The sequence below is a fragment of the Pristiophorus japonicus genome, chromosome 15 (genome assembly GCF_044704955.1).
Source record: "Pristiophorus japonicus isolate sPriJap1 chromosome 15, sPriJap1.hap1, whole genome shotgun sequence".
Taxonomy (NCBI): domain Eukaryota; kingdom Metazoa; phylum Chordata; class Chondrichthyes; family Pristiophoridae; genus Pristiophorus; species Pristiophorus japonicus.
The window spans coordinates 114351235-114373396 of NC_091991.1; the positions used below are offsets into that span (position 1 = coordinate 114351235).

At 44.7% G+C, this 22162-nt stretch overlaps 1 protein-coding gene across 2 annotated transcripts in view; it reads left to right on the plus strand.

The window, feature by feature from the left end:
* xpo6 (exportin 6) overlaps positions 1 to 12560 on the plus strand; it is a 56418-nt gene extending 43858 nt beyond the window's left edge. For both annotated transcript variants that reach the window (XM_070900838.1, XM_070900839.1), the window contains 5 exons: positions 1553 to 1724; positions 2480 to 2641; positions 3326 to 3424; positions 5333 to 5563; positions 8535 to 12560. In XM_070900838.1, coding sequence (XP_070756939.1) covers positions 1553 to 1724; positions 2480 to 2641; positions 3326 to 3424; positions 5333 to 5563; positions 8535 to 8636 — 766 coding nt within the window. In that variant the 3' untranslated portion in view covers positions 8637 to 12560. The remainder of the gene's footprint in view (positions 1 to 1552; positions 1725 to 2479; positions 2642 to 3325; positions 3425 to 5332; positions 5564 to 8534) is intronic.
* The last annotated feature ends 9602 nt before the right edge of the window (positions 12561 to 22162 follow it).

Sequence of the window (22162 nt, forward strand, 5' to 3'; positions counted from 1 at the left end):
CAGAGAAGTTTAAGAGGTGACATAATGGAGGTTTTCAAGACGATGAGAGGTTTTGATAAAAACTACTCCCTCTGGTAAGTGGGTCAATAACCAGAGGTCATAGATTTAAAATCATTGGCAAAAGATCTAGAGGGGAGATGAGAATTTTTCACTGAGTTGTATGGATCTGGAACACTCTTCCTGAAAAGATGGTGGAAGCTGAATGCATAAATAATTTTAAAAGGGAGTTGGACAGATAATTGACGATGAGGAACTTAGTTACAGGTAAGCTGGTGTCAGCTGTGGTTCAGTGGGCAGCACTCTTGCCTGAGTCAGAAGGTTGTGGGTTCAAATCCCATCCCAGGGACTTGAGCACACAAAATCTAGGCTGACACTCCAGTGCCGTGCTGAGGGAGTGCTGCACTGTCAGAGGCACCGTCTTTCAGATGGGATGTTAAACCGAGGCCCCGTCTGCAAGTGGATGTAAAAACAGATTATTTGGACATTATCACATTGCTGTTTGAGGGAGCTTGCTGTGCGCAAGTTGGCTGCCGCGTTTCCCATGTTACAACAGTGACTACACTCAAAGTACTTCACTGTAAAGCACTTTGAAATGTCTGGTGAAAGGCGCTATATAAATCCATGTCTTTTTTAAAGTGGGAATGTTGGACTAAGCACGACTGCACTTTCAAGGGCCAGCATAGGCACAACAGGCCGAATGGCCGCTTTCTGTACTGTAAGATTCTATGGCCCAGAGACCCCTGTCTCCCTGGGTCCGTAGGGAGTGTGTACGGACCTGGGAAGGCATCGCAAAAGCCGGTTTTCGGCGCACAATGCACATGCGCTGTGAAAACCGGCTTTTCCGATCTGTCAAGTTCGAGCGTGATGGATCCTCTGCATCTCGGCAGCCAGGACATTCGCATGGGCAAGATTGCGGTATTTACCCATCTCTTGCCCAGCAAGTGTCCTGAAAACTCTTACGCCTGATAAAAGCAGGTGCATAGCCTACTTTTACAGGTGTAAGAGTTTTAAAATACACAAACATTATAAAATAACATTTTTAAAACAAATGTTGGTGTTAAGAACTACGGTAAGTTTATTTTAAACCATAATTTTAAACTTTTTTAAAATCAGAAATATTTTTTTATGATCCATAAATAACTAATTTAAATAAAAAATGTGTGGTGTATTTTTTCTATTTTTTTATTAGTTTTGTGTGTTTTGGGGGGTGGGGGGGTTTCTCATTCAGAATGGGAACTCCCAATTTATGGAGTTCCCATTATTATGAATGAGAACATACTTTACCTTGATTGGCTGCCCAGAGCCATGTGACTGCAGCTCCAGTCCTGCGCACGTTCAGATGTGTACGCGCTGCAACGCATAGTCAGTGAAGGCCTCAAGACCGGGAACTCGCATGGGCGCAGCAGGAACAGATAGGTGCGCATCTTTTTTTTAACTTTTTCCCCTCAATCGCCCACGGGAAGCAGCTGACTGGGATTTCTGGGCCTATAATTCTACTATCTGGGGGACTGGGCACTGTGTGTAATGTCTGATTTCTCCCTCTGTTATGCAGGGAGCAGTTGGCAGAAAGTATTCTTGAGGAGGGCAGTGGTGGTTGCCGTGTGGTCGAGAAGTTTCTGAAGATTCTGCAGGTAGTGGTCCAGGAACCTGGGCAGGCATTCAAACCATTCCTCCCCAGCATCATCTCCCTCTGCATGGAGCAGGTCTACCCTACCGTAGCCGAGGTAAGGCTGGGCTGCTCTTGCACTTCCAGTGCTAGTGTGGCCGTTTCTGTTGCAGGTGCTGAATAAGGGGTCACCCATTTAAAACGGAGATGAGGAATTTCATATCTGTGTCATGAATCTTTGGACTTCTCTACCCCAGCGAGCTGTAAAGGCTGGGTCATTGAATATATTTAAGGTGGAGATAGACAGATTTTTGAACTATAGGGGAGTCTGGGGTAATGAGGAGCAGCAGGAAAGTGGAGTTAAGACCAAGATCAGATCAGCCATGATCTTAGTGAATGGCAGAGCAGGCTCGAGGGGCCAAATGCTGTACTCCTGCTGCTATTTCTTATGTTATGTGCTGTGCGTCGATGTATTCTGAGAGTAGCATTCAGTATCTGCAGAATGTTTGGAATTCTCCATTCTGTGCATGCTCAGTCGAAGCCAAGATTGAGATCGATAGATTTTGGGGCATTAACAAATCAAGGGATTGGGTGGGAAAGTGCAGTTATGTAGAAGTTCAGCTATGATATTGAATGGCAGAGCAGGCTCGAAGGGCTGTATGGTCTACTCCTAATTCTTGTGTTCTATGTTATGTCTCCCTGTGCTCTTTTGTTTAACTCTCTGCACGCGGGCACTGGTGGAAGGTTTGTGTTGAGATTGGCAGCGCTTTGCGTGATCCCAGCGAGTTTAATTCCAGTCGGGTTACAGGCCGTTGCGAGTTGTGTTCTGTTCCTTTGCTAGTTTCCTCCTCACGCTCCTTTCTTGCTCCGCAGCGCTCTTCGCCAGATGTGAAGATGGAACTGTTTGAGCTGCTTTACCAAATTCTGCACAACAACTGGCGATTCTTCTTCAAATCCTCTGTCCTGGCCAGTGTGCAGCGCGGGACAGCCGAGGAGCCGATGGAGAACGAGGCCCAGTTTGTTTCTGCTATGCAGGTAACTCTGGTTCTTGGTCGTGTTTGTGTGTTTCGCTTGCTGTTCATATTGCTGTACGGTCTGCCCTGTCCCTGCTCCACTCGACTGCAGAAAGCTCTGCTGCCTGTGCTGTGCTTCTGTTACTGGGGTACTTCAGGAGCGAGGGAGAGCTGCACCTTTCACATGAGGCACTAAACCGCCCTCTCGGGTGACTGAAAGATCCCACACCACTATTCAGGGAAGAGCAGGAGAGCCCTTCCAATCCGTTGGCCAACATTTATCCCTAAACCAACATCACTAAAACAGATGATCTGGTTATTGCTGATCAAATTGTGTGCAAATTAGCTGCCTCGTTTCCTACTTTTACAATAGTAAACTACACTTAAGAAGTACTTCTTTGGCTGAAAAGCGCTTTGGGATGCCCTAAGGATTCGAGAGGTGCTATAAATGACATTTTATATGGTACAGCTACTTGCTATTGGCGTAACTATTACCTGAATCACTAAAACCGCTCTTAGCTCTGCTTTGGGACCTGTGGTGACGACACCAAGCACTGTGGCCCTGCCCCAAAAAAGGCCCCCTCTGCTGCATTGGGAGCAATGGCTGCGGTGCAGGAAGGAGTATCCAGGACTCTGGCTGCACTGTAAGCTGTTTGATGGTGAAATCTGAAATCCAGCACACTGCCTCTTCCTCTTCTTTTGCCAGGCTTTTGGTCAGTCCTTTTTGCAACCGGACATTCAGATCTTTAAACAGAACCTGTTTTACCTGGAGACACTCAACACCAAGCACAAGCTATACCACAAGGTGAGTGCCGCTTGAGTACGCCTGCTGCGGTAGGGTTAGGATGGGTTTCTTCACTCTGGAGTTTGACTTTGATGCAGTACAGTAGGCTGAGTTTAGCACTGTTAGAATACTGTACAATCCTGAAATGTTCTGACCTAATTGCTGTACCTGACCAAAATGCACAATACCTGGTGTCTCAGTTGCAAAGTGTAAAATCCAGATGTATTTGGCTCCCTAAGGTGGCCTTGACCAGAGGGTTCAATACATGATCTATTTTTTAGGCATTTTAATTGGATGGCAATATCCAGGATGTAATGGGACATTTGGACTGGGGAGGGGACATCTTTGTCAGGGCACTACTGCAGTAAAGCAGGCAGCGTACCCTCACCTGGTTTAGAGTATGAGGGGCACTGGGGGACTGGGCAAGGTGCAAGGATATCCCGAAATGGTATTTAAAGGGGAGACTGGGGGATAGATTTAAAAATATATAAATTGTTCCCCTTAAAATCATAGTGTTGAACCTTACTGGAGATGCTGTTGCTTTGCTCCTTCTGGAGAATTCCCAGTTCAGTAGCAAGTTGTTCTGTTGGGAATCCGGTCATTCTGCCCATTGCTAGGTAACGTGCTTCTTTTCTGTATGGCTGACATTAAGAATTGTCTGTCTTTTTCTCCCGGGTCATTCCCTGGTGTCACCGCACAGCCACTAGCCCACGGCCAGTCTCCGTGTGCAAGCCTTTATTCATGTGTCCGGCTATTTTGTCGTGATGGGGGTGCTGCATTCGAGCTTGATCCTGTCTTTGCTCACTGAGCCCCAGCACGCACACTTTCAGCGGGGTTCACTGGGTAGTGAGCAGGAGCCCTGACTCTAATTTCCCTCCTTGCCTTACCCCAAATCGTAGAGGCCAATCGAACTCCGCAATAAAGTCCTGGCTATAAAATCTGGTAACTCCACACGAAGCAGGAATTGAACCTGGGACCTCCCTGGTCTGTTTGGCTCAGTATTGCGCCAGACATTGTCTTTACTCAAAGCTGTTCATTTGTGCAAATGGAGTTGCTGTTGGGGGCTCTCCCTGTAGGGGGCACTGCAGCAGACTGAGACACCCCAATGAGCAGATCAAATGATCGGATTGCTGAAATACTTGCACCTCTACCGTGACTCGCCTATTTGGCACAGTGACTCCTTCAAAGCAGTCGCCTTGCTATGCCACGTTATGTTAGATTTTCTCAGTTGTTTATCTTTTAGTGAGCGGTGGCCATCTAGCAACCAGATTGGGCGGTACTTAATTACTGTGAAAGTTACCAAAATCCAGAATTATCAGGAAGAAATCCTTTCATGTATAGCAACTTGAAGCACTTTACATAATGAGCCAGTGTTAGAATGTACAGCCTTTGCTGATGTCAGCTGCTGATGTTTTTGGCCCTGTAATTTGAATAATTGTAAACCACACAGCAAATGGTGAATTTAGTGGTTTAAAAAAAAAAATTGAATTTAGATCATTTAGATTCACTAAATATATTCAAAAAGGAGTTAGATGAGGTCCTTACTACTAGGGGGATCAAGGGGTATGGCGAGAAAGCAGGAATGGGGTACTGAAGTTGAATGTTCAGCCATGAACTCATTGAATGGCGGTGCAGGCTAGAAGGGCCGAATGGCCTACTCCTGCACCTATTTTCTATGTTTCTATGTTTCTATTTGAATTCAGCAATTTGAGTGAAGTGTAGATTGTACGTTGGTATTTTGCAATGCAGAGTATAGATGTTTTAGTCTGTTAATGCCTAGCTATGCAAGAAGCCAGTACAAGTTGTGTCGATCTGCTTGCTGTGGGAAGGAGTGCAAGGGATTGTAGCCATTGCCGGCCCAGTCTGTCACTGAATATCAGACCTTACTGAAGCTGTTTGCGCTGAACATTCTTTTTGTTCCACTCCCAGAAAATCTTCCGGACGACCATGCTGTTTCAGTTCATCAATGTGCTGCTCCAGGTACTGGTCCACAAGTCTCACGACCTACTGCAGGAGGAGATCGGCATCGCCGTGTACAACATGGCCTCGGTGGACTTCAACAGCTTTTACGCTGTGTTTTTGCCCCAGTTCCTGGGCAGTTGCGATGGTATTGACTCCAATCAGAGAACAGTGCTCGGCAGGAATTTCAAAATGGACAGGGTTAGTTACCAGAAGGAGAACTGGAATCGTATGTGGGCGTCGGAAAAGCGGATGAAACTCAAAGTCTGGGTGCCACAGAAAGGAGTTCCTTTCTGAAAGTCCTCAAGTGCTTCGTAAATGCTGTATTGTAGAGTACTGTGTTTAGTAGCTGTGACTTCTCGCGGTGGTAAGTGTACTGTGGGAACATGAGGAAAAGGGTCAGAGTACACGTCCCAACTGGCACATTCCCTAAAACCTGGAATAAGGTGTGACTGTGTTAAGGGATGTGCATTCTTTTATTAGAAGCAGTGCCCATCCAGGATGCTGTATTGAAGGATGTGCTAATGGGTAAGGGAGCCACATACTAAGCTGAGCAGACTCCGTGACATTTAATGCAAACTTCAGCAAAGTCCTGTTAAAGGTATGGAGACCGCTGTCCCCAAGCCTAATCCGCTGGGTGGTTTTGGGCAGACTAGTTGCTCACCGGCTGACATGCCTGCATCTTCTGTATTTGAATATAACTAGATTATACACCACCTATTTTGGGGAAAGTTGCAGCAATAAAGCTGAAAGACAGAGAGAGAGAGAGAGCCTGGTGCCAACTGATCTATTTATCCTGTTCATTTCACTGATGCAGTAAACAGTGTGCTCCACAGGGATTATCAGTCTCAAACTCTCATTCAGTGCCCATTAAAGCCGGCCCTGTCGTGGCACGGTGTTTGTGATCACACCATTACCAATTTGTTTTGCAGGCCACTTGCTGCGTGCTAAAATACTGGAGCAGTGAGTGGTCGTGTACCCTGGGACGATGCAGACTCCACCAGGGCCCGTCTTCCAGGGCTTTGGTCCCCATCTGCAGCTGTATCCCCCCCCTCCATGGGAGCTGAGCCCCATTAATGTCTCCACAGGTTTCCCCCCCCCCCCCCCCCCATGGGAACTGAGCTTCGTTACTGTTGGCGACTCCACAGGTTTTATTTTCTAATACTTGGCCCTTGTATCTGAAAGGAGAAGCTCTGATTAAAATCGCTCTTTGACTCTAAAATTGTCGTAAAGGAGAAACTTGATGAGCAGAGGAGAGAGAAAGGAATAGAATGATATGGCTATACTGATAGGGTTAGATGAAGTAGGGTGGGAGGAGGCTCATGTGGAGCATAAACACCGGCTTAAAACTGTTGGACCGAATGGCCTGTTTCAGTGCTGTAATTTCTATATAATTATTTGTCTCGCTGCGGTGGGGGAAGAGGGGAGGGGGGGGGGGGGGTGGAGGAGGACGAGGACGAGGACGACCTGATGTCAAGCCGGCAATGGGGTGCCCATCTCATTGATACACTGGGGCTCGCCCCCCTCTGAGTCAGAAGATCGCGGGTTCTAGTCCCACTCCAGAGACTTGAACACACAAACCAGGCTGACACGACCAGTGCAGCGCTGTCGGAGGTGCCATCTTTCGGATGAGACATTAACCTGTCTGCCCTCTTGGGTGAATGTAAAAGATCCCATAACATTATTTCAAATCAGAGCAGGGGAGTTCTCCCTGGTGTCCTTCGGCATTATTTATCCCTCAATCAACATCATTTAAACCCATTATCTGGCCATTAACACATTGCTGTTTGTGGGAGCTTGCAATGCACAAATGTACTGTTGCAGTTTCCTACATTACAACAATGACAGCACTTCAAAAATACATCATTGGCTATGAAACACTTTGGGATGTCTTGAAGTTGTGAAAGGCGCTATATAAATGCAAGTCTTCTACTGTAGCGAACAAGAGAAAAATCACAGTTTATTAAAGCACAAAAACAGGCCATTTGGCCTATCAAATCTATGCCATTGTTTTTCTCCATGAGCACCCTAGTCTATTCCTACTCTCGCTCGCTTCCCAGCGCTTTAATGTTACTCTTTTTCAAGCGGTTACTTAATTCCCTTTTTAAAGTATTTATGGATTTAACAACATTTTTTGGCAGAGAATTCCACATTCTAACTACACCCTGAATAAAGATTTATTTTAAACCTCACCCTTAATTCCTCTTGCATTTATCTTAAATGTGTGCCCCTCTCAGTCTCACTGACCAGTGCAAACAATCTCTCACTATTTATCATAACTCTGCATAATCGTGAAGACTTCGATCAGGTCACCATTTAATCTTCTCAAATCTCTCTTCATAACTAAGCACTCAGCACTGGTATGATCCCAGTGAATCTATACAGTGCCCCTCCCATGGTCTCCATCCCGTCCAGTAATGGGTATACTACTCCAGTTATGCCCTCGGGTTTTCTACAAATTCAAAATGACCACCTTGCTTTTGTATTCGGTGTCTCGAGGTATAACGCCAAGGATTCCATTTGCCTTTCGATGTCCTTATCTGCACTGCCACTTTCATTGACCTTACTATACATATACCAGAGTCCCTTGGCCACTGTATTCCATTGAATGCTGCTATTGTCATTTTTAAGTAGATTTTAGCTGAAGTAATTTGATACATGTATGTTTTTATGTAGCTGCTTTTAGATAAGTGGAACTAACTTAACCCTGAGAGCTGGTGGGGAGGCTGTGCTATGTAAGGTTGCACACTAGACTTGATTTGCTATTCATACCTTGGGCAGTGTGACATTCAAGGTAGTCATTCTGATTCAGTATTGCCACTGGGATTTCCGTTAAGTGCAATGTGTGAAATGTCTACTCTGTCCATTTGAATGGAAAGGCATCCAGCGGCACAATTGTAGAAAGTGGCCGCCCAAACACACAGGTGAGGTTCTTGTGACGGGCAGAGTTTGAGTTGATCAAATGACAAAAGAGTCACATCTGCTACCCCCTCTAGTGTGTCAGGACACAGTAGCAGGAGTGATCCTATTGATACTGACACGTTCCAACGGTGAAATTAAGATCCGATCCGTTCACTGTCTCCGCATAAACTGTGTGCTTTGCTGTGGAAAAGTTTGGTTATCGAAGATGACGCTAACATTTCTCTCTTTCTCTCTTCCCCCCATGTGCTAGGATTTGCCTTCGTTTACACAGTGTGTACACAGACTTGTGAATGACCTGCGTTACTACAGGCTTTGTAATGGCAGTTTACCTCCTGGAACAATCAAGCTATAGCCCCCCTGACTGATGCCTTTACCCTTGCCCACTCGCCAGGCTGTCCAGTGCGATGTGCTAGCTGGACCCCTCAGTACGCTGCTGCAGCACTTTGTGTCTTTGTCCTGCAGGAATATAATGGTTGTATTCAGTATGTTGACATGATGCAAACCGATCATGTAGCCTGCACTGAATAGACATCAATCATTTGCACCTTCGCATCGATGTGCTCCTCTCCGCCGTTTCATTGGATGGATGAGAATCTCCCGGGCAGTGCTACTGTGTTCAGCACTTTGTGTTTCCTCAGTTGATTTGCCTTGACCATTTCTGCTCTGTGCAGGCAGAGGAACTCTCCATTTTAGGTCATATCATTCCAATGTGATACTAATGGCACATGCTTAATTGATGAAGTGCTTGTGTTGTAAACTGTGTTTTGGTCCATTGAATTACCCTCTCCAAAATGTATGCTGGATTATTTTTTAATGAACAGATTTTAAGTTGGGTAAATTTATTTTATATTTTCATTAGACTTCCACTTATCTTTGCAACATCTCTCCTGCCATCAATGCCGTTCCCACATTAGTCGATCCTGTTCAACTTTTATTGGCCTGTGTGTGTGTGTCGTGTGTCCACTTCTGATTTATTGAGGGCCTGTTGAGATTGGGCTGTGACATGAGGAATTGTACCTGGTACAGAAACATTGGAGGGAAAGGGTTGAGAACGTCTTTGAAACATGAGAGAAAGGGCCGAGAATGTGTTTGAAATGTGCCGTGCAGTCAGCAAGTGTAAATGGCCAAGTTTTTTTTTACATTGATATTTTACTTTTATTAGTATCTAACTTATTCTCTGTGTGTCTGGATTCTGGTGACTGTGCTAAAGTGGGCTTTCATCAGGCAGACTCTGACAGAAAAAGGAATCCCAGCATGAGCCCTCTTTCCTGGTGCAGTTCTTGGGCCAAGTATCTCCATTTGTCCTGGCCCAACATGTTTCAACTCTGCGAGCCTCTGCACTGTTCAACTCTGAATCTGCTGTCCAAATACTTATTAATCTCCGCTAGAGAAGATGTTGTTGGGGGGGCCAGAGCCCTGGTTGGGGGGGGAGAGAAAGATTAACGAACACTGGCGAGAGTAGGTGAGAAGACAATTTCTGGTTACTGTTTGGGCTGCGGGACCTGTATGTCTGATAGATCTGAAGTGGACACATGACTGGCCAGAGCGTAGTCGGGACTTCTTGACCAGCGAAGAGGACGATGCAGGTCAGAAACCTGGTGGAATTCACAGCGATCCTGAGCCGTGAAGAGGCTGGGCTCTGTAGTTTGAGCGTTTTGACTGGGCGATGCCCTCGTCCTCCCCTGCTGGCTTCCCAGGATGTCAGTCAGCCACTCATTCATTGCCAGTTATAGTGTTAGGCCACCTGGGCTGAATGTGTTAAATAGGCGGATAAAGCCTCTATTATACTTGAAGATTAAATATTTTGTTTTTCAAAGGAGCAAATTGTTCCACCTTTAAATTATAGGTACAGAAATTCTAGGAGCCTGGAAAAAGTGGCTTTAAAAAAAAAAAAATCAGTAAGGGTTGAAATTCATGTTGTAGAGCCCGGTTATCATCCGCAGGATATTGGTGCCCTTTTCAGGAGCAACGGACTGCCCTTTCTGCCGCAGTCGTTGCTTTAAAGCACATCCCTGTCCATTTAATTGTTGACTTTCCTTTCAGCTTCAGACAGCGAATGCTATTTGGAGACTTGGCTCCTCGGAGTGGTTTCTCCAGATCCTCGGCTATGGTACACCCTGAACTTCAGTGCCGTGCACTTCCTGCCCCGTTGATGGCGGGCTGTTCTTGGGGCAACAAAATCAATCATATAACTTTGTACAGGACATTTTTTTAGAAAAACAAAACTCCAATCCAGTGCCTAAATTTCCAACATTTCTTTTACAGTTGATTGGAAAAGGTGCTAGCAATTTTCAATCTCGAAACAAATTCTTGGCCCAAATCACTTAGTTCACAGTTGGAACTGAATCAAATGCCACTTCAAGCCTGTCTAGGAGGGGTGAGGGGGGGGTGGGGTCTTGTCTAAAACCGTGCGTTGCTTTGAATCGCTGATGAGGGGAGCCCACTGCATAGTGCCCTACACATGGCACTACATTGGCATAGAGACCACCACAGTGTTTATCGCAGAGACTGGTAGTATAGAGATGCAAGACTAAGACAAATGAGAGCCCTCTTATTACATTGTGGCCCATTCCACGCAGACCTGTAGCTAAATGGGTGCCAGGCTCATTCTTGGACCCTGTATTTTCAGCAGGAGTGGAAATGCACCTTGTAAACTGCAGCCCACTTACTCATCTGAAACAGAGTATATGTTAACAACCGCTCATACTGGCCTTAAACTACCTGCACACCAAACAGGCACCAGCCAGTCTCCTGTACGTGGTTGGAGGTGAATACTGTTCTGTGCAGTGCCTCTATGGCCAGTCTGAAACTGCTGATTCCTTTGGAGAGAAGTTACTGTGTTTTAAAACTGGGAAGATCTGATTTGAAGTGATATATTTTTTTGATTTCTGGGCTGTGGATGTTTGATTCTGTCAGGGGTCTGCAATAAGCCAATGTTCCATTTGTACTTTTACCCTTTGCCTTCATGAGCACAAGAATAAAGTAAGGCTTTTTAAAAGAAAAAAAATCCTTTACATTTTGCTACCTATAGTACAGGAACAAAAGGTACTCTGGTGCAGCTTGCTGTGACCTCCAGTAAACGTAGTTTTCATTTCCATTGGACTGGAGTCGTGCACCAGTCGGACGTGGCAGATCAGTGGAAGTCTAGTGTTTGTGGTACACGACCACCGTTGATTGGACTTGACCTCTTAGATTAGGGCTGTTGCCAAAGCTTCTGTAGGCCCTGTTGGTTCCCTGATCTTACAGTGGGGTGACAGCATGACCTTGCACCTTGACTTTATTTTAATGAATCCATTCCCCTCCATTTGATTTATCTATTGCTTCCTTTTGCTTTGCTTTTACCCCTAAGCTGGCAGGACAGAGCAGGTCTGTCACAGGCTCCTCTGTGCCCCATGTCAGCACTGTTGTGTCATCAGCTAATGCGACCCATTTCACTGGCCCTTCACTGCGGATAGAGAGCTCTGCTCTTGCACAGCATCCCAGCAGAGAGTGAGGAAGATTCTCCGGTTGAGAATGGACCGGAAGATGAAGCCAAGCTTCGATCCTGTGTTGCGGTGCTGGAACGGCTATCGGTGACATGTTTGTGCTGTAGAGACATTGGGCCTCCCTTGAAGGGGGTCCAACGCTGTGTATTTCCTGGGCCCTATTTAGTGGTCCAGGCTCTGCACCAAAAACCGTTATAGAATCCTGTGCCTGGAGATGCTGGGCCCCCTCGGTGAGTTATGGGGCACCTTCAGTGAGTCTTGTCCTCTGAAACCTCCTTTGGAGACACCCTGGGTTACTGAGCTTTCTACAGTATCCATCCTTTTCCCATTTGAAGAATGCTACACCTGTAACATGATTGAACTACGCTGTGGTATTTATATGAGACACTCTCTGTACCTGAAAGGGATTTTCCTCCCAACGTACAAACTAAATGTGACGCAAATACCACCATGCAGCACAGTTGGTCCTCCCATTGTAAAATGTGGCTGACCAGCTTGTGTGTTGAAATTTGATGCTGTGTTTACAATTGTACTTGGAATGCCTGTATTCGTACAGTGTGTGCAAGACAGGCGCTGCCTCGAGCAGCTCGCACCATGTACAAAGTGAACTCTTGTTTATTTTTTTAGAATTATGGTAATACTTTGTGTAAAAGTTGGCATCGATGCGATTATAAACAGGTTCCAGCTTTCACCAGAGCAGTGTCAGTGTTTCTGGATGTAAATATATGAGACTCTGTATTGTGCCTGAACACTTGCAATGAGAAGTGTATTAAATCTACACACTGGTTTTACTATTTTGTTGATACCATTTTGATTCTGTGACATTCCATTGCAGAACTCTAATGCTTTTAATAAGTTGCATTTTTTCAAGATTTGTGTAGATATGACTTTTTTAAAATAAATAATGATCCTAATAAGTGTTTGACTTCAGCAGGAATTTGGGAATTGTACAGGGGTTCAAAGAATCTCGAGCACAGGACTTGGTGACACCTGTACAGAACCAGCATTGGACATCTGTGTCACTGTCAAATGGGCCAACGGATAAACGGTCTGATTCAGGCGCCTCTGAACTGTGCACGTTTGTGCTCAGGCCCTTGTTTAAACTCGCAGCATTCTCCATTTACCTTTTGGGATAACTTGTCACGTTAAGAAAAAGATTACTCGGCCCATTCATCTGGGTTACTACATTCCGGGGTTTTGCAGGAAATAAGAAATTTGGTCCAGTGAGCCCCCACCCCCAATCAAAAAAAAAATCCAAATAATATTGACAGCCAGGCCATGAGAGTATTATTCAGGAGAGATGGCTGCATATCATTGAATAGTATTACATAGGATATACAGCACAGAAACAGGCCATTTGGCCCAACCACTCCATGCAGGCGTTTATGCTCCACTCGAGTCTACTCCTATCTTTCCTCATCTAACTCTTATCATCATAACTCTTCCCTTCTCCCTCACATGCTTATCTAGCTTCCCCTTAAATGCATCTGTACTATTCGCTTCAACCACTCCATGGTAGCGAGTTCCACATTCTCATCACTGAGTAAAGAAGTTTCTTTTGAATTCCCTATTTGATTTCTTGGTGACTATCTTATATTGATGGCCTCTAGTTTTGCTCTTCCCCACAGGTGGAAATACTCTGTCTACTCATCAAAAACCTTTCATAATTTTAATGACCTCTATTAGGTTACCCCTCAGCCGTCTCCAAAAAAAAGAGCCCCAGTCTGTTCATCTTTTCCTGATCAGTATACCCTCGCATTTCTGGTATCATTCTTGTAAATCTTTTTTGCACTCTCTCCAGTGCCTCTATATCCTTTTTTATAATATGGCGACCAGAATTGTACACCGTACTCCAAGTATGGTCTAACCATGGTTCAATGAAAGTTTAGCAGAACTTCTCTACTTTTCAATTCTATCCCTGTAGTAATAAACCCGAGTGCTTGGTTTGCTTTTTTAATGGCCTTATATGCCTGCATCACTACTTTTAGTGATTTGTGTATTTGTACTCTCAGATCTCTCTGCTCTTCTACCCCATCTATTTTCCATGTAATACCTGACCTTATTTTTCTTAGCAAAATGTAATAGTACAGCACAGAAGGAGGCCATTTGGCCCATCATTCCTATGCTGGTTCTTTGAAAGCTATCCAATTAATCCTACTCCTCTGCTTTTTCCCCACAGCCCTGTAAATGTTTCCTTTTCAAATATATATCCATCAGATTTACTATTAAATCTGCTTCCACCAGCCTTTCAGGCAGTGAATTCCAGATCACCACAACTCTCCAGAAAATAAATTCCCCCTCTGGTTCTTTTGCTAATTACCTTAAATCTGTGTAAGCGTTGTTAGGAACATGAGGTGGCCATTCAACCCATCGATAAGGATAAATAGGGCGGTCACAAGGACTTTCATAAATGGGGGGAGGGCTCGGGTGGAATATGTAGTATAACTAATAGTTCAAAGACGAACTAAAGGGAAGAGAGTAGAGTAACAGTCAGAAATTGTGCTTTAGGTACTACAGGTAAAGGGAAAACTAAAATACGTAACGTGATTAAACCAGGAGAGAGAAATAAGAAACTTGAGTAAAACATCAGAGCTGAAGGACAGGCTAGAGTGTGTGGCCCAAATAAGCATTCTTTATACAAACAAGAGTATAAAGAATAAATTGAATTAATTGCAGGTGCAAATTCAACATGCAGGGTAAGACATGATAACGCTTACTGAGACATGGCTGCAAGATGGTCAGGACTGAGAACTGAATATACCAGGTATAAGGTCTGCAGGAAAGTTAGGGGAAATGATCATGGGGAGGAGTAGCCTTATGATTAAGGATGAAATCACTTCAATGATGAGAGGATATAACGAGGTAACCAGGCAGTGGAGACTTCATAGGTAGATTTAAGACTAGTGGGAGTTGTTCATAGGCCCCTCGGTAGCAGTTTTGAAGTGCTGGACTGTGTAAATGCAGCGATTAGACAAGCGGCAGCAAAGGCAGAGTGGTTTTGATGGGGGTTTTTTAACTTTCATTGGGATAAACAGACTAGCACATGTCAGAAAGGAATTTCTTGTGCTATCTCTGGGATAGTTTTCTATGACTGTCCTAGAACCAACAAGGCGGCTGGCCATATTAGATTGAGTAATGAGCCAGATTAAGTTAACAGCCTAACTGTGTGAACATTAATAGCTATCATAACATGACCAAGTTCAACCAAAATCATAGTGAAAGAGGAGATAGTGGAGATACTGGACGAGATAAAAATTGATAGAGGAGGTACTAGAAAGGCTGGCTGTAATTAAAATAGATAAATTATCAGGACCAGATGGGATGCATCCTAGGTTGCTGAGGGAAGTTGAGGTGTAAATCGCAGAGGTACTGGCTATAATCTTCCTTAGATACAGGAATGGTGCCAGAGGACTGGAGAATCGCTAAAGTTAGACCCTTGTTCAAAAAAGGGTGTAAGGATAAACCCAGCAACTAAGGCCAGTCAGTTTAACCTCGGTAGCGGGGAAGCATTTAGAAACAATAATCGGGGACAAAATTAAGTCACTTGGACAAGTGTGGATTAAATAAGGAAAACCAGCACAGATTTGTTACTGTCAAATTGTGTTTAACTAACTTGATCTCGAGTTAACAGAGGTTTGATTAGGGCAATGTAGTTGATGGACTTCCAAAAGGTGATTGATAAAGTGACACATAATAGGCATGCCAGCAAAGTTGAAGCCCATGGAATAAAAGAGACAGTGGCAGAGTAGTGGTGAACGGTTGTTTTTTGGATACAGTGGTGTTCCCCAGGGGTCGGTACTCGGACCACTGCTTTTCTTTATATATTAATGACTTGGACGTGGGTGTACAGGGCACAATTTCAAAATTTGCAGATGACACACAGCGCGGAAGTATAGTGAACAGTGAGGAGGATAGTGATGAACTTAATGAAGACATAGGCTGGTGAAATGGGAGGACACATGGCAGATAAAATGTAATGCAGAAAAGTGCAAAGTGATGCATTTTGGTAGGAACAACAAGGAGGCAATATAAACTAAAGGGTACAATCCTAAAGGAGCTGCATAAATAGGAAAGAGGATAGTCGGGAGCAATGTTGGCCCCTTGAAAATTGCTAACTGTGATAATTGACAATGATAAGGAAATTGTGGACATGTTGAATGATTACTTTGTGTCGGTATTTACAGTGGAGGAAGAGGATAGCAAGCTAGAAATTCCAAAGAAATGAATATTGAATCTGGGTCAGGGACTCAACAAAATTAAGGTAAGCAAAATAACAGTAATGAAGAAAATAATGGCACTGAAGTGTGACAAATCCCCAGGACCAGATGGTTCCCATCCCAGGGTTTTAAAAGAAGTAGGTGAGCACACTGCAGATGCCCGAACTATAATCTTCCAAAGTTCTCTCCATTCAGGAATCATTCTTTTAGATTGCAAAATTGCACATGTCACTCTGCTATTTAAGAATGGTGAGGGGGAAAACAGAGAATTATAGACCATAAGAATATAAAAAATAGGAGCAGGAGTAGGCCACCTGGCCCCTCGAACCTGCTCTGCTATTTAATATCATGGCTGAGCTGATCATGGACTCAGCTCCACTTCCCTGCCCGCTCCCCATAATCCTTTATTCCCTTATTGCTCAAAAATCTGTATCTCTGCCTTAAATATATTCAATGACCCAGCCTCCACAGTTCTCTGGGGCAGAGAATTCCATAGATTTACAACCCTGAGAAGAAATTTCTCCTCATCTCAGTTTTAAATGGGCAGACCCTTATTCTGAGACTGTTCCCTAGTTTTGGTTTTCCCCATGAGTTGAAATATCCTCTCTGCATCCACCTTGTCGAGCCCCCTCATTATCTTTTTTGTTTCAATAAGACCTTATTCTTCTGAACTCCAATGAGTATAGGCCCAACCGATACAACCCATCTTCAAAAGTCAACCCCCTCATCTCCGGAATAAACCTAGTGAACCTTCTCTGAACAGCCTCCAATGCAAGTATATCCTTCCTTAAATAAGGAGATCAAAACTGTACACAGTACTCCAGGTGTGGTGTCACCAATACCTTGTACAGTTGTAGTAGGACTTCTCTGCTTTTATACTCCATCCCCCTTGCAATAAAGGCCAACATTCCATTTGCCTTGCTGTACCTGCATACTAACTTTTTGTGTTTCATACACAAGGACCCCCAGGTCTCTGTACTGCAGAACTTTGCAATTTTTCTCCATTTAAATTATAATTTGCTTTTCTATTTTCTTCTGCCAAAGTGGATAACCTCATATTTTCCCACATTATACTCCATCTGCCAAATGTTTGCCCACTCACTTAGCCTGTCTATATCCCTTTGCAGATTTTTTGTCCTCCTCACAACTTACTTTCCCACCCATCTTTGTATCATCAGCAAACTTGGTTACATTACACTCGGTCCCTTCATCCAAGTCATTAATATAGATTGTAAATAGTTGATGCCCTAGCACTGATCCTTGCGGCACCCCACTAGTTACTGTTTGCCAACTGGAAAATGACCCATTTATCCTGACTCTGTTTTTTGTTAGTTAGCTAATCCTGTATCCATGCTAATATATTACCCCCAACCCCGTAACCTTTTATGTGGCACCTTATCGAATGCCTTCTGGAAATCCAAATACACCACATCCACTGCGCCCCCCCCCCACCTTATCCACCCTGCTCGTTACATTCTCAAAGAGCTGCAGCAAATTTGTCAGACATGATTTCCCTTTCATAAAACCATGCTGATTAATCAGTTAGCCTAACGTCTGCTGTCGGGAGATTACAAGAGTCTGTAATTAAGGATAGGGTAACTGAACACCTTGAAAATTTTCAGCTGATCAGAACGAGCCAGCATGGATTTGTAAAGAGTAGGTCATGCCTGACAAAACTGATTGAATTTTTTGAAGAGATGCCTAAAGTAGTGGACAGGGGCATGTCTATGACTGTTATTTATATGCACTTCCAGAATTGATTTATAAAGTCCCTCCTAAAAGATTGTTAACTGCGGTTTAAGCCCATGGAATTGAAGGCAAATTATTAATCTGTTTAGGAAATTGGCTGAGTGGCAGGAGACAGAGAGTAGGGATAATGGACAGGTATTCTTGTTGGTAGGAAGTGATTAGTGATGTCCCACAGGGATCTGTGTTGGGGCCCCACTATTCACTGTATTAACGACTTAGATGATGGGAAAGAAAGCCACGTATCCAAATTTCCAATGGCACAAAGGTAGGAAGCATTGTAGGCAGTGTAGATGAAAGCATAAAATCACAAAGGGATATTGATAGATTAAGTGAATGGGCAAAAATGTGGCATTGGATTTCACTGTAGGCAAATGTGAAGTCGTCCACTTTGGACCTAAAAAGAATCGAAAAGGTGACTTTCTAAATGGTGAAAAGCTAAAAAAAAGTGTTGGTCCAAAGTGACGGGTGGGGGCACGGGGGTCCAGGTTATTCGTTCATGAGATGTGGGCATCGCCGGCAAGGCCAACATTTATTGTCCGTCCATAATTGCCCTTGAGATGGTGGTGATGAGCTGCATTCTTAAACCGCTGCTGTCCGTGTGGTGAAGGTACTCCCACCGTGCTGTTAGGGAGGGACTCCAGAATTTTGATCCCGCGACGATGAAGGACTGTATACTTCCAAGTCAGGATGGTGTCAATTTATTAATCAAGAAATAGTAGGAGCTTTATATAGACTGGATAAATCAAATTGGCAAAGGTCGCCTGGAGGACGAGTTCACGGAATGCATTTGGGAAAGTTTCCTAGAACAATACGTCATGGAACCAATCAGTGAACAGGTTATTTTAGATTGTGTTTTGTGCAATGAGAGGGAGTTAATTAGCAATCTCATAGTAAGAGATCCTCTGGGGCAGAGTGATCATAATTTGATAACATTTCACATTTAGTTTGAGAGTCACTTGCCTAAGTCTGAAACTAGAGTCTTAAACTTAAAGTCAATTACATAGGTATGAAGGGCAAGTTGGCTGAGGTAGATTGGAAAAATAAATTAAAAGGTATGGCAGTTTTCTTCGGCGGTCCCTTGTATCGAGGATGACTTCCACACCAAAAAGAGATGAGTTCACAGGTGTTTTGATGAAGGACCTGACATTCCAGGTCCTGAACTGCATATTGAAGGGTGGAAGATGCCTCCATGTGGATTTTTTTTTAACGTGGTGACCGTTGCACACCAGCCACCACACAGGCTTAACAGAGCTAGGTATTGTTCCAGTGGCAAGGATTTACCAAGACGACTGGAGACCAGCTCTGCTGCATGGACCTAGTGTGCACACACATCACAGTGTGGGCTGGCCCATGCTGCTATAGATAAGCCGTATGGCAGTAGATAAGCAGTGACTAGCATTTAAAGAGATATTTCATAATTAGCAACAAAAATACATTCCATTGAGAAACAAAAACTCCACGAGAGAAGTGATCTATCATTGGCTAACTAAAGAAATTAAGGATAGCATTAGATTGAAAGAAGAAGCTCATAATGTTACGAAGAATAGTAGTAAGGCTGAGGATTGGGAGAGTTTCAGAAACCAGCAAAGGATGATGAAAAAATTGATGAGGGGAAAAAATAGACTGAGAAAACTAGCAGGAAATGTAGAAACAGATTGTAAGAGCTTCCACAAGTATGTAAAAAAAAAGTAGCAAATATGGGGAATAAGGAAATGGGCAGAAACGCTAAATAAATATTTTGTATCTGTCTTCACAATAGAAAACGCAAAAAGCATACCTAAAATGGTGAGGAACCAAGGGTCTAATGAGGGCGAGGAACCTAAAGTAATATAAGTAGAGAAAAAGTACTAGAGAAACTAATGGGACTTAAAAGCCGATAAATCCCCTGGACCTGACGGCCGACATCCTAGGGTTCTGCAGAGATGATAGATGCATTGGTTTTGATATTCCAAAATTCCTTAGATTCTAGAATAGTCCCAGCAGATGGGAAGGTAGCAAATGTAGTGCCACTATTCAAGAAAGGAGGGATTGAGAAAACAGGGGACTACAGGCTAGTTAGCCTGACATCAGTCATCGGGAAAATACTGGAATCCATTGCTAAGGAAATGGTATCGGGCCACTAACATGATTAGGCAGAGTCAACATGGTTTTATGAAAGGGAAATTGTGTTTGACAAATTTATTAGAGTTTTTTGAGGATATAACTGACCGGGTAGATACTTATCAGTCGAAGCGTGAATGTCATCCAGGTCTTGCTATATGGACTGCTTCATTATCTGAGGAGTTGCGAATGGCACTGAACACTGTTCAGTCATCAGCGCACATCCCCACCTCTGACCTTGTGATGGAGGGAAGATCATTGATGAAACAGCTGAAGATGGTTGGGCCTAGGACACTGCCTGAGGAACCCCTGCAGCAATGTTCTGGGGTTGAGATGATTGATCTCCAACAACCACAACCATCTTGATTTGTGCTAGGTATGACTCCAGCCAGGGAAGTGCTTTCCTCCTGATTCCCATTGACTTCAGTGTTACTCGGGCTCCTTGATGCCACACTCTGTCAAATGTTGCCTTGATGTCAAGGGCAGTCACACTCAGTTCACCTCTAGAATTCAGCTCTTTTGTCTATGTTTGGACCGAGGCTGTAATGAGGTCTGGAGCCGAATGCTCCTGGCAGAACCCAAACTGAGCATTGGTGAGCAGGTTATTGGTGAGTAAGAGTCACTTGATAGCACTGTCGACAATGATACGTCCTTACTGTACAGTATAAATGCACACGAGGCCCATGCTTGAGAGGTGGTCAGTCTGTGACCTGTCCTTTATTCCTTAGCACTCAAGTGATGGAAGTGGGTGGAGCTTCCCCTGTTATACCTGAAGGTCCAGGTTAGGAGTGTCTCCCACAAGTTCACCACCTAGTGGTCATTGTTCTCACAGTGTACAACTTAGGTCAGATTATACATGGGTTACAATGCTGGTTGAATACATAACATCACCTCCCCCCCAAAGTCTTATTGGGATCACAGGTTGAGTCTCTCTGGTGGTTTAATGCTCTCTTGTAGAGCGCCTGAGTTGGGGCTCCGGTTGTTGGGCGCTGGCCTGAGTGTCTGCTGTTTGCGGTGCCTCAGGCCTATCAGGACTGCCCACAATGACTGGGCTCTCCTCTCTTTGGTTCCAGTGTTCGGTCATCTGTGGTGGAGTGAACTCTCTATCGTGTTCTTCTATGGGGTTGCTGAACCTCTTTTTTTTGTTTGATCCACGTGTTTGCGGCAGATTTGTCCATTGGTAAGTTTAACTACCAGAATCCTATTTCCCTCTTTGGCAATCACAGTGCCTGCAAGCCATTTGGGCCCTGCAGCGTAGTTGAGGACAAAAACAGGGTCATTTACATCAATAAATCGCACCCTCTCATTCCTGTCATGGTAGTCATATTGTGATTGGCGCCTGCTCTTGCCAATTTCTTTCATGGTGGGGTGTATAAGGGATAACCGGGTTTTGAGCATCCTTTTCATTAGCAGCTCTGCGGGTGGAACCCCTGTGAGCGAGTGTGGTCGGGATCTGTAGGCCAACAGGAGGCGTGATAAGCGGCTTTGTAGGGAACCCCCTTGGATTCTGAGCATCCCCTGTTTGATTATCTGCACTGCTCGTTCTGCCTGGCCGTTTGAGGCCGGCTTGAACGGTGCCGTTCTGACATGGTTAATTCCATTGCCTGCCATGAAGTCCTGGAATTCAGTGCTTGTGAAGCACGGGCCATTGTCGCTGACCAAGATGTCCGGTAGAACGTGGGCGGCGAACATTGCCCGTCAACTTTCTACCGTGGCAGAGGATGTGCTTGAATTTAAAATGTCACACACGATCCATTTGGAGTAGGCGTCTACTACAACCAAAAACATTTTTCCCATGAAAGGACCTGCGTAGTCCACATGGATGCATGACCAAGGCTTGGCGGGCCATGGCCAGGGGCTAAGGGGGGCTTCCCTGGGCGCATGGCCCAGCTGGGCACACGTGTTGCACCTGCGAACACAAAGTTCCAGATCTGCGTCTATCCCTGGCCACCAAACGTGTGACCTGGCAATTGCCTTCATCATGATAATGCCCGGGTGCTCATTGTGGAGTTCTCTGATGAACACCTTTCTGCCCATCTGGGGCATGACTACGCGGTTTCCCCACAGTAGGCAATCAGCCTGAATCGAGAGTTCATCCCTGCACCTGTGAAATGGTTTAAATTCCTCAGGGCATGCCCTGTACGTGGCTGCCCAGTCCCCATTCTGGACATATTTCTTGACTAGAGACAATAGCGGGTCTCTATTTGTCCAGACTTTAATCTGACGGGCTGTCACGGGTGAGCCTTCGCTTCCGAAAGCTTCAACAGCCATGACCATCTCAGCAGCATGCTCGGTAGCCCCCTCAGTGGTGGCTAGTGGGAGCCTGC